General features: G+C 46.1%; 1 protein-coding gene across 1 annotated transcript; it reads right to left on the minus strand.

The window, feature by feature from the left end:
* Position 1: 1 nt before the first annotated feature.
* LOC306667617 (tubulin alpha-3 chain) lies at positions 2-11033 on the minus strand. Its single transcript, XM_079150367.1, has 5 exons — positions 10902-11033; positions 6458-6680; positions 5416-5564; positions 4307-4987; positions 2-1224 (listed from the first exon to the last, which is right to left on the minus strand). Exons 1-5 carry the CDS (start codon positions 11016-11018, stop codon positions 928-930), a joined length of 1467 nt encoding a protein of 488 aa, XP_079006493.1. The 5' UTR covers positions 11019-11033; the 3' UTR covers positions 2-927.
* Between the last annotated feature and the right edge of the window lie 1444 nt (positions 11034-12477).

A 12477-nucleotide genomic window follows, 5' to 3' on the forward strand; every position in this document is an offset into this window, starting at 1 on the left:
CGAACGGCGCTCGCGAGCTGGGGCGGGTTGGCGCCGGAAGCTGCGGGCGTGTCCTCTGTCGCGCCTGCGTCACCCTAACTCCCTGGGATACTCGTCGCTGTCTTGGGTCGTTCCTCTGTCCAAGGTTAACCCTTCGTAAAGTGCCGCATTCGTTTGAAGCGGTTCCCGGCGATGGTCGGTATGGCGCGCCCACGGTGCCCCGGGATCTTCGCAACGCCATCACCCGAAGGAAAAACTCTCTAATCCAAGAACGCGCACGCACACAACACACACACGGTTCTAGGACTCTTGTGAGGAAAAACCACCCAACAGAAAGCCCGTGCTCGAAACTTGAATCATCTTGCCAGGGGCGAGGGTTTGAGAGGGTTCACGCGGGCTGTGGCTTCTGAATACACTTTGGGTAGGTCTGGAGGTTCTGTCGCACCTCCCACAGCAGCATGCGAGTAGTGGAGGAAGGCTAAGGACGTTTGTGGAAATGGAAGATAGGAAATGCGTTTACACAGCCCTTGGGCACACGGTCTAGGCCGAGTCCACTTCACCCCCAAATGACTAACGGTCCCGAAGATCCAGGAAACAAACCAATGTTTGTGTCTGCCAGTGAAGAATGCCAGGGACTAAAGAATGCTTTAAGACATTTCTAATTCCCTTGGGCGACCCTTCAGAAGCCTTTCTGGGAGAAATGCAGTAACTAAGCATAGACATGCCTACCAATTTCTTAGAAGAAACAAATGGGTATGTTTTCCCCCGAGGAATCCACTGGAAAAGGCAGGCATCTAGACAGGGAGTTTGATCAAAGTACAGCACACAGGACAAATAATGACTCAATATACAAATTTTAATAGGTAAATATATCCTGTAAATGTTACAGTGTGTGCGCCCGGGAGAGAGAGCGAGAGAAAGGGAGAGTTGCCACTCACACTCTCCCAATCAGTATTCTTCCCCTTCTTCAGCTTCTGCTTCCACAGAATCCACACCCACCTCTTCATAATCCTTCTCCAGTGCTGCCAGGTCCTCTCGGGCCTCTGAGAATTCCCCTTCCTCCATGCCTTCTCCTACGTACCAGTGCACAAAGGCCCGCTTGGCATACATGAGATCGAACTTATGGTCCAGGCGGGCCCAGGCCTCTGCGATGGCAGTGGTGTTGCTCAGCATGCACACAGCCCGCTGAACCTTGGCCAGGTCTCCTCCGGGCACCACTGTGGGGGGCTGGTAGTTGATGCCCACCTGCCAGAGAAGAGGAACACTGAGTGAAACCGACACTGGTCTCACAAATGATAGTTTACTGAAAACTGGAGCAGAGGTCCCAGTTTAAAAAATGCCCTGGGGTTGGGATTGTAGCTCAGTGGTAGAGCACTTATCCTCAGCACCACTTAAAAACAAATAAAGATTAAATTCTTAGGGAAAAAAATTAAAAACAACCAAAATGCCCTGTAAAAACTGGTACTAGCATTTTGGGCATAAACTGTCAACATTTAATATACTTTGACCCTACAATACTCCTTTTAGATTTCACCCACAGGAGAGCACAAAAAAGATGTTGGAGGTGTTTTATGTACAGAGTTGAATCTTATTTCTTAATAGCAAAACTAGAAATGAACCCCCATCATAGGGAACCAGCAAAATTGAATTCCACCTCTAAAGTATAACATGAAAATGAATGAGAACCAGGTTCAGGTATATCAATTTGTTCAAGGTTCGATGTACACTCACTAAAGAAAAGAGTCAGTTGAATCTATGTAGTTATGTGTGTGGGGAAGGGAAACCTATGCGGTTAGCAATAAACTTGGAGTAGAGCCTCAGAGGCTAGGGGAACTCACACTGAAACTAAAGAGCATAAATACCTGGGAGTGTGTTGAGTCGGTGACCCTACACTACCCTGGTGATCAGGTAGTTAGCAGTAGCTAGACACATAGCCAGGCTCCAGAGGAATTAGAAGGGGTAGAGGGAAGGGCACAGGAGCTCAAACCCTGATCAAGGGGTGCCCTCCCACAACTTTATAAAGCCCAGCCAACTAGCGCTTGTAAGTGGTAGTGCTCCAGATTCCCCTTTGGTGTGGCCACCTATATGCAGGCACTTGGGTCTACCATCTACAGGAAAGAAACATGCTTCTGTTGCCCATGTCTGTGACCTCTCTGTCAGCCAGCAGTATTACAAGAGGCATAGCATGCCTTGTAGAGGCACAGACATCTCTCAAAGGACAACAAAGCTCAGGAGAAGAGAACGAGGATTTTGACTTTTCAGCCTTCCACGTTGTTTTAATATTTTTGTCACCAATTTTTTATAATAAAAAGGCCAAATGGTTTTAAGCAGGGAAGAGACTCCTGAAAAATAGTGTATCCCTCAGGAAATGTTTCAAGAGAATGGGTGCAGGTCACACTGTGACTGACAAAAAGGAACTTACAGGGCTGGGGTTGTAGCTCAACTGTAGAGCACTTGCCTAGCATGGGTGAGGCACTGGGTGCAATTCCCAGCACCACATATAAATATGAAAAATAAAGGTCCATTAACAACTAAAAAGTTGTTTTTTTTTTTTAAAAAAGGAACTTAAGAGCAAGGAAGAGGCCCGTGTGGTCTTCTGGAGGGGGACAACAGAAGCTGTGACATACACTTTCCCGCAGAGCTGCCTCCCTGCTGGCTCACTGAACCATCAGGATGGGAAACCTGGGCAAGCATCTTGCACATCCCCTCCCAACTGAGGCTGCTTTATATGTCCTCAACTCCCAAATGTCTCACTTACTGAAAAATGTTTTCTCTGCTCAAACCAAAGGCTTAACAATTAGAAACAGGATTAGGGTCTGGAAACCTCTATATAAGATTTGATGACTACTGCAAGGTCAGTAAAGTCTGTAGCAGATTTTACCTGCTTCCATGAGTTACTTTAAACATGTCAAATTAAAAATACCCTCTTACCGATAATCTGTGTGCAGGTGACTTTGAGAACCGGGGATGAGAGGTTTCAAAAAGTTTCCTGTAACAGGCAAGCCATGGCCATTCCATATCAGAAGAAGAAGATTAGCACAGATTCCTGTGATGTTTTCAATCTGGAATGACTCTGGAACTTTACCTCCCCCAACACCTCAGGAATGCATCAGGGCTTACAAATGTAGGGCCCAGCTGGGCTTGGTGGTGACATGCCTGTAATCCCTTGCGAGGTTGAGGCAGGAGGACTGAGTTCAGAGTTAGCCTCAGCAATTCACCGAGTATCTAAGCAACTTAGCCAGACCCTGTCTCAAAATACGACATAAAAAGTGTTGGGGTTGTGGCTAAGTGGTTAAAAGCCCCTGGGTTCAATTACCGGTTTAAAAAAAAAAAAAAAAAAAAAAAAAAAAAAAACGTGGGCCCAGAGCTTTGTCTCAATGGAGGACTACAGACTACTGTGGATAAGGACTGATATCCACAAAGCAGAGGGCAAAGAGTTGAGGAACACAGGAATGGGGAAGCATTTAGTCTGGTAATCCAACAGGTGTTACAGCCTGATAGTCTGTGATCTGGCTTCCACATACAGGGTGCTTTCCCCGTAGTAGACATTTCCTTATGACATAAAAGGCGGGGTGGTGTTGTGGCTCAGTGGTGGAGTCCTCGCCTAGCATGCGTGAGGCCCTGGGTTTCATCCTCAGCGTCACATAAAAATAAAAGTATTGTGTTTGCCTATGTATGTGTGTGCATATATATATTTTAAAAACATGCCTAAGGGGCCATGAAAATTTCAGTGTGATTTTGTGTGTGAGGCAAAGATCCCACACTGGTTTGGAGAGGCAACAGCAACCTACCCCACATTTAAACCCTGTGATACACATTTAACAATCCATTTACAAAAACATAAGTAATGCCTAAAATTCAGTGACAATAAGTGAGCAATGCCAAGTAAAGTAAAAAAAACCACAAAAACCAAAACCCTACCATTTGACCACCCCAAATGGAATCATAGGCCTTGAAAAATCTCTAAAGCCAGCAGGGTGAGGGTCTGTAGTCAGACCATCTCTTAATTCTCTTTCCCACCACTTTTGGGTCCCTGAGGCTTTGGACACTTAAAAGGGTCTCAGCCTCAGTCTTCTAAACTATTGAGAAACTGGTAACACCAATCCCACCATCAACTTTAAAGGGTGGTTTAAAGAAAGGAGTGCACAGAATGTATTTGACAAAGTATGAGGCTGATAGCAAATTAAGCACTAAACTTGCTCTCCTTGCAGCCTCATTAACGTGAAAAGAGGCAAGCTCCCTTAAGGAGGTGTGTCTTGAGGGTCAGCACAAGTCTGCACCTGCTGCTCCATGAGTAGCCTGATGACTAGAGAGCACCCAGTCATACCTTAAAGCCAGTGGGGCACCAATCCACAAACTGGATGGTGCGCTTGGTCTTGATGGTGGCGATGGCCGCATTGACGTCTTTGGGGACCACGTCCCCCCTGTACAACATGCAGCAGGCCATGTACTTGCCGTGGCGAGGGTCACACTTCACCATCTGGTTGGCCGGCTCAAAGCAGGCATTGGTGATCTCAGCCACCGAGAGCTGCTCGTGGTAGGCTTTCTCCGCCGAGATGACCGGGGCATAGGTGGCCAGGGGGAAGTGGATGCGGGGGTATGGCACCAGGTTGGTCTGGAATTCCGTCAGGTCCACGTTCAGGGCCCCGTCGAACCGCAGGGAGGCCGTGATGGAGGACACGATCTGCCCGATCAGACGATTGAGGTTGGTGTACGTGGGACGCTCGATGTCCAGGTTGCGCCGACAGATGTCATAGATGGCTTCGTTGTCCACCATGAAGGCACAGTCAGAGTGTTCGAGGGTCGTGTGGGTCGTCAGGATGGAGTTGTAGGGCTCTACCACGGCCGTGGACACCTGCGGGGCTGGGTAGATGGCAAATTCCAGCTTGGACTTCTTGCCATAGTCCACGGACAGCCGCTCCATGAGCAGGGAAGCAAACCCAGAGCCGGTGCCGCCCCCGAAGCTGTGGAAGATGAGGAAGCCCTGCAGTCCCGTGCACAGATCCGCCTGCAACAAACCATACAATGTACGTTTCACTAAACAGCCCAAGACTTAACAGAAACAAATAAAAACAGCCCATAAACACTGCAAAATAAAGAAAGAAGAGAGAGAAAAAAAGAAAGGATACAATGTGAGCCAATGTCTGCAGAAGACACCCCACCAACCTACAGCAGGCCAGGTTCACTTCTCTGTACTTCCCTCAAGTTCACGTGGACTCAGATAAAGTCCCTAAGCAGCAGGCATTAACTCAGAAGCCAAAGCAGACAAGAGAGATCTGTAAAGGCATCACAGCAGACACCATGCAATAACTTTGCAAACTGGCTCTGGTGCCCGAATCTGACTTAAGACCTGCCCAAATGACCTCCCCTTCACAATCCGAGACCTACCCTCCGACCTGGGAACCTTTTCAAGAAGCTTCTCGGCGCTCTTCTTACCAGTTTGCGGATCCGGTCCAGGACCAGGTCCACGATCTCCTTGCCAATGGTGTAATGGCCTCTGGCATAATTATTGGCTGCATCTTCCTTCCCGGTGATCAGCTGCTCTGGGTGGAAGAGCTGCCTGTAGGTCCCGGTGCGCACTTCATCTACCAAAAAAAAACCCGTGTTCTGAGTGACAGTCTCTCAGGCCTACAGTACTCACTAAAGATCGACAGGGCCAGGGAAGGGCTGAATCTACAAAGCACATGCTGGAAAATCTCTGTGTGATACACAAACCACAAATGTCATTTATGGCTCTAGCAAGGGAGAGTCAAGGTTGTACAAATGCCAGCAGGACCAGTTCCCACCGAAGGCAAAATGCTCTCACATACCCATGTGGGGGATTCTGCAGGTACATCTTTCTTTCCTACCCCTAGCTACATCAAGGGAATGATTAAAACCCTGGCAGTCACCAGGTCACCGTGACTTCAGCGGGATGGGGCCATCAGGACACTGTATGTGGCCCAGGTTACACAGGATGGAAAACGGGTATTCTTTTATGTCCTGGGGGGGGGGGGGCAATGAAAGGTGCTCTTTTTTCCGCCTCCTATTGGAAACCACCTCAGACTTCCAATCTAGAGGAACCTGATAAGTCTTCTACACTTATTTTTCCACATCTACACGCAGGGCAGGACTGTAGTATGCCAGCATATCAGAGTGTGTGGCATGAAGGAGGGAACCAAGGCTGTAAATCCTGCACTGGGTGTGCACGGGAGCCACCTGATCAGGACAGCCAGCCAGGAGGGACTCTCTCCACAGCCCAGCTTACTGCTGGCTAAGCAGCTTTTCTCTGCAGGGCAGGTTTCCTGATGTAGGTGCCTGAGTCCCACAGCCAAGAACCTGCGGTCCCACACCAGTTAGTTTCTCACACCCAGCAATGTTGGGAGCATATGCTTGAACATCCCTCCTTTCTGCAGAGGGATTCAAGAAGTCCATGTGGGGCTTTGCCAAGGCTCTCCCACCCTCCCAGGAAGGCCTCCCTGTGGGCTTGAGCACCTACCAACCACAGTGGGTTCCAGGTCCACAAACACTGCTCTGGGCACGTGCTTGCCAGCCCCGGTTTCGCTGAAGAACGTGTTGAACGAGTCATCCCCGCCACCGATGGTTTTGTCACTTGGCATCTGACCATCGGGCTGAATTCCATGTTCAAGGCAGTACAGCTCCCAGCAGGCATTGCCGATCTGGACACCCGCCTGCCCCACGTGGATGGAGATACACTCGCGCTGGGAACCAGAACATAAAACATGAAACCAAAGAAACCACATAGGATGCAAAACATTAAAATTTACTGAGGTACTGTTCAAATACCTCAGTGACTAGCACTTTCATAAACTTCAATTTCTACCCCTTTATCCCTGTGCCACCTGAATTGCTCTACACCACTCTAGGGGCTAAGTGGCAGAGTCAGCCACAGAACCTAAAGCCTTTATGCAAAACCAGATTCTTTTTAAAGCCTGCAAACCGGGCTGGGGGTATAGCTCAGTTGGTAGAGTGCTTGCCTAGCAAGCACAAGGCCCTGGGTTCGATCTGTAGCACCGCAAAAAAAAAAAAAAAAAAAAAAAAAAATCCTGTAAACCAAGTAATGCCAATATTGACCTCTTCATTGTGGCTTATTATAGTATCTCTGAGGAATATATAGCAGTTCGGGGGCTGGGGGGATAGCTCAGTTGGCACAGTGCTTGCCTAGCAAGCACAAGACCCTGGGTTCAATCCATAGCACTGCCAAAAAAGAATCCTGCAAACCAAGTAATGCCAATATTGAACTTCTGATTGTGGCCTATTACAGTATGTCTGTGGAATATATAGCAGTTCGTCTGTGCACTGGGCAATGTATAATGTAATGAGTTAAGCAAGGCAAAGATTGACTAGGTTCCACATTACCATGGCCTAAGCCCAGGTAGTCACTGTGTGTCTTCCATCTGCCTACACAGATTGACCCTCTGTCAATCACCACCCCACCTACTACTCTGGTTCATGGGTAGGTAGCATTACCTGTCTGATACTTTAGAAGACAGAGGTTAAGACTCTGTGTGTGTGGGGGTGGGGTACTGGAAACTAAACCCTGTGATGCTCTCTCACTGAACTACAACCCCACACTTTTCTTTTTTTGTTTCAGACAGGCTCTCAATAAGTTGCCCTGACTGAACTCAAACTTGCCTCCCTCCTGCTTCAGCCTCCTCAGTGACTGGAATAATAGGTATGTGCCACTGTGCTTGGATACTGAGACATCTTCACCTCTTGCCCTATGGCTTCTGGTTGGTTTGTCCAGTAGCAAGTAGTGGCAGGAACCTCAGATTACAGCAAGTGTGGTCAGGATGCTCCCTCCCTGCCAGATACAATGGACTGCCTGAGTCCCTTTATCTAGGCCACAACTTACTTTCAACAGTCAATATTCTTCAAAAAGGTACCTTCTCACTTCTAGTAATCATTCCCTCCCCTCTCCTTCAAGTCTAGGAGTCAAATGGTTCCCAGATATCACAAGTGCTGTTACACTACAGTCGTTTGATGGTTTCTTTAAAATCAAAAAAATAAAAAGCCTCACCATAACTATATCAACTATACCATTTTAGAGTCTTCTCAAAAAACAAAAACCTATTTTAAATGAAGCACCTATTTCCTGAGGGAGGCTACCTGCACACTCACTAGCTACTTGTTCAACTCTAAACAAGTCACCCTTACAAATACATAGAGGAGATCAAATAAAATTGAGGAACTATATCCACTCTATATGTTATTTCCTATTATTGGAGCACCAAATCTCAGAGTTGGCGGGGGCATGAAAAATCAACATGGTAAAACAATCCCCCATCATCCTTGAAGGGAGCATTCAGTTCCAGGAAGAACTTCTCCAATGCCAAGTGTTAAAGGATATTTTGTAGGAGGCCACACATCTGAACTGGGCACCTGCAGTCGGCTCAACAGAACGACCCAATTCAGGGTTCAGACTTAGTAATTAATCCTTGACTGGTTGCAGAAGTCCCTGGAGTCAGTTGACTGACTCACCTATAAACAAGTAAGTGGTTAAACTGCAACCACTTCGCTGTTGGATTGACTAGGCTATTGTCAATTAAGTTGGTGTGTGTGTTTCACTTCAGTTTTTCAATGCATGCTCTCAGATCATGTTGTCAGAGTTCTCAGAACCTGCTCTGGTTTTGGGAACTATACAGGTGATGTTTCCTTAGCTCAAATAAACTCTACATAATTTAACCGCATCAAGAAATTTCCCTTTTTAAATATATATTTTTAGTTGCTAATGGATCTTTTATTTATTTATATGTGGTACCGAAAATCGAACCCAGGGCCTCACACATGCCAGGCAAGTGCTCTACCACTGAGCCACAACTCCAGCCCCCAAGAAATTTCCCTTGAACATAAGAACTTGCTCTTCTGAGGAAACTCCTTAGCACTCTTGGAAAAATCCTTTCAAAGCCACCCAACGATGCAGTATTTGCCCTTACTGAAATCCGGACACTCTGTATTTCACAGAATGACTTCACTGGCACTCCGCTCACCCTGTACCAACAAGATCAGATTTGGCAAATCTCCCAGTTACTTTTGTTTTTCTTTTCTTTTCTTCCTTTTCTTTCCTTTTCTTTTCCTTCCTTCCTTTCTTTTTTCTTCCCTCCCCTCCCCTCCCCTCCCCTCCGGTCTCATCTCCTCTCCTTTTTGTTGTTATGCAGGGATGAACCCCAGTGCTTCCCACATGCTAGGCAGGTCCTCTACCACTGAGCTATATTCCCAGCCCTCTTAATTTCCTCATTTAGAAAATGAAAACAGCCACTCAGTGGTCTGAGAGGTCACTTCCATCTTCCATTAACCAATGAAACTAATCCAAGCAGTCAGGAAAATCCACCCTTGCTTTCAAGAGAAATCCATGTAAATTCATCATTGCCACCCTCGCACTCACCTTTAAACTTTACATTTCTTTGGTCAGCTCTGCCTCCTCTGAAAATATATTGAGTGTTGGGAATGTAGCTCAGTGGTACAGTGCTTGCCTAGCATGTATGAGGTCCTGGGTTCAATCCCAGGCACTGCAGGAAAATATTATTTGAAATTTCATCTAAGGTTTTCAAACCCAGACTAATCTTCTGACTTTATATTCTTGGGAGTTGACCTTGTTTCCTACTTATGCAAGTGTATCCCTTCCTGCCACCAAATCTGCAAACAGCCCTTCCTTTGCTTTACAATAAAAGCTGTGCCTCCTCGAATCAATACTTTTTTGTTTCTACTGATCTCCTTTCCCAAAACAGTCCCCAGTGGAACTCCCCAGTCTCTAGTGGGTGCAAAAAGGTGGGTAAAACTGCTGACACCTTAGCAGTTGTCAGGGCAGTGGCCCTATCCTGTACACTTTGAGAATAAAAAGGAAAAAAATCTCTTTCTGTGAAGAATGTCCATGAGGAAATGATTTTAAAACTACTAATTTTATTATATTTCTGTTCTTAAGTAGAGTAATGAACTAATATATAAAACCCATGTCCTGGTACAAAACACAGTAGCCTTGAGAAAAGGCACTTGAGTGAATTGCAAGCTGAAGTGCCACTTTGACAGTATACCATTGTTGTGTGTGTTAAATTTGAGGAGGGGGCTGGCTATGTTGCTCAACCTGGTCTGAAACTTCTGGGGTCAAGTGATCCTCTTGCCTCATCTTCGAGTACATTGAACTGTAGGTACCCTTTTAGGATACCATATTTGAGTGGGGAAAAATGACGAACATTTGATACTCAGACCAAACAGTTATTATTTATGTTAATGTGTTCCTTTTAAGCAAATATGTAAATATCTTAAAAGCTTGTCTTGGAGCCTGGGGTTGTGGTTTATTGGTAGCGTGCTTCCTTGGCATGTGTGATTCTCAGCTGGGTCTGATTCTTAGCACCACATGTAAATAAATTAATAAAATAAAGGTCTATCAACCTCTAATTTTTTTCTAAAGACAATTTTTTGTCTTGTTTTAATTTCGAATATGAGAAACTTCAGTAGGTATTAACGACACTGAAGCTCTTTGAGCTTCTCACGATTTTTAGTAGATCCTAGACCAGTAAGCTGTGGAATCGCCCTCCACTCTGTAGGACCCCATTGGTATTTTTGTTCTCTTAGAGACTGCCTACCCATCTCTGTTTTGCCAAGTGAATCCGCAGACTTCTTCTAAAACAAAAACTCTTAAACGCCGCTGCCACCCTGGTTCTTATATAGCTCAACTCTGGGAGCAGAAGTATTTACCGCACGCTTTCTAACCTCCCCACTGCACACCTCGCTCCATCCGGATCGCTCCTGCCTTCGGGCCGGAGAACATCAAGGAATAGCCAATGTGTTTGTGTCCTCCTCCTGGCGCTTCTCCCAGCTCAGCCCCTCACCCTAGGCACTGCCCAGCCGCCTGGTTGCTTAGCAGATTTTGTATGCCCTCCCGCCTGGTCTGCATTGCCCTCTGCCAGGTCACAGGACCTTACCATGTTGAGTTCCGCGATACCTTCGTAGCACACCGCCAACCTCAACTGTTGAAATGCGTTTAACAACTCTCGCCGCGCGCTGGGGTGTCTTAACCCTCCCAATGCCCAGTTGTTCATTGGTCCAGAGCTCGTCAGGGCGGGCCGAGGCCCCAGATTCCATTTTGATTGGTAATTACTCGATGCCGAGAGATGGAGCTCTCTGGTTGGATAGGATTTTGGCGGGAAGGCTGTAGAGTCGCTGATGGCAGCAGTGCGAAAGCGCCTTTAAGAGCGTCTGATCCATAGGTTGGAGCACCTTTGGCACCGTTGTGCAGCAGGACATTATCGTGCAAGTGATCGCTTGTGAATCCTGAAAGGGAATTATGTTCTGTCTCCAACACTTAGCTGGGAGCCCCAGTGTGCTTGCCTCCCCGTTCTTTATTCAGTTTTTGCAAACACGATGGTCTCCAAGAGGCTTTACCGCCAACTATGGAAAATCATGACAACCCCCTCTTCTGTGCTTTACCAGGTGTAGAAAAGTCATTCCCATTGAGTACTTGGTAACTGGGCAATATTTGAACATTTCTTCTTCTTTTTTTAAATTTTAATTTATTTTCATTGTAAAAAAATGGGATACATGTTGTTTCTGTTTGCACATGGAGTAACAGCATACTATTTGCGTAATCATACATTTACATAGGGTAATGATGTTTGATTCATTCTGTTATTTCTTCCTTCCCCCCCACCCCTCCCACTCCTCTTTTCCCTCCCCCCCACCTCTCCCACCCCTCTTTTCCCTCTGTACAGTCCCTTCTTCCTCCAGTCTTGCCTCCCTCCCACCCCCCATTATGTGTCATCATCTGCTTATCAGTGAGATCATTCGTCCCTTGCTTTTTGAGATTGGCTTAGCTCACTTAGCATAATATTCTCCAATTTCATCCATTTGCCTGCAAATGTCATAATCTTATTATTCCTTATAGCTGAGTAATATTCCATTGTGTGTGTGTGTATATATATACACACACATACAATATATATACACACACATACCACAGTTTCTTTATCCATTCATCAGTTGAAGGGCATCTAGTTTGGTTCCACAGTCTGGCTATTGTGAATTGAGCAGCTATGAACATTGATGTGGCTGTATCTCTGTAGTATGCTGATTTTAAGTCCTTTGGGTATAGGCCAAGGAGTGGAATAGCTGGGTCAAATGGTGGGTCCATTCCAAGTTTTCTAAGGAATCTCCACACTGCTTTCCAGAGTGGCTGCACTAATTTGCAGCCCCACCAGCAATGTATGAGTGTACCTTTTCCCCCACATCCTCTCTAACACCTATTGTTGCTTGTATTCTTGATAATCGCCATTCTAATTGGGGTGAGATGGAATCTTAGGGTAGTTTTGATTTGCATTTCTCTTATTACTAAAGATGGTGAACATTTTTTCATATGTTTGTTGATTGCTTGTAGATCTTCTATTGTGAAGTATCTGTTCATATCCTTAGCCCATTTGTTGATTGGGTTATTTGTATTCTTCATGTAGAGTTTTTTGAGTTCTTTATATATTCTGGAAATTAATGCTCTATCTGAAGTATGAG

The sequence above is a fragment of the Sciurus vulgaris genome (genome assembly GCF_902686455.1).
Source record: "Sciurus vulgaris genome assembly, chromosome: 8".
Lineage (NCBI taxonomy): Eukaryota > Metazoa > Chordata > Mammalia > Rodentia > Sciuridae > Sciurus > Sciurus vulgaris.

Bases quoted from the DNA above. Each gene is read 5' to 3' on its own strand.
- LOC306667617 (XM_079150367.1), bottom strand. From the start codon at position 11,018: ATGAACAACTGGGCATTGGGAGGGTTAAGACACCCCAGCGCGCGGCGA. The intron at 6,681-10,901 runs GTAAGGTCCTGT...TCTGGTTCCCAG, and splicing joins GTATCGCGGAACTCAACATG to CGCGAGTGTATCTCCATCCA. The intron at 5,565-6,457 runs GTAGGTGCTCAA...TTTTTTTGGTAG, and splicing joins CCTGGAACCCACTGTGGTTG to ATGAAGTGCGCACCGGGACC.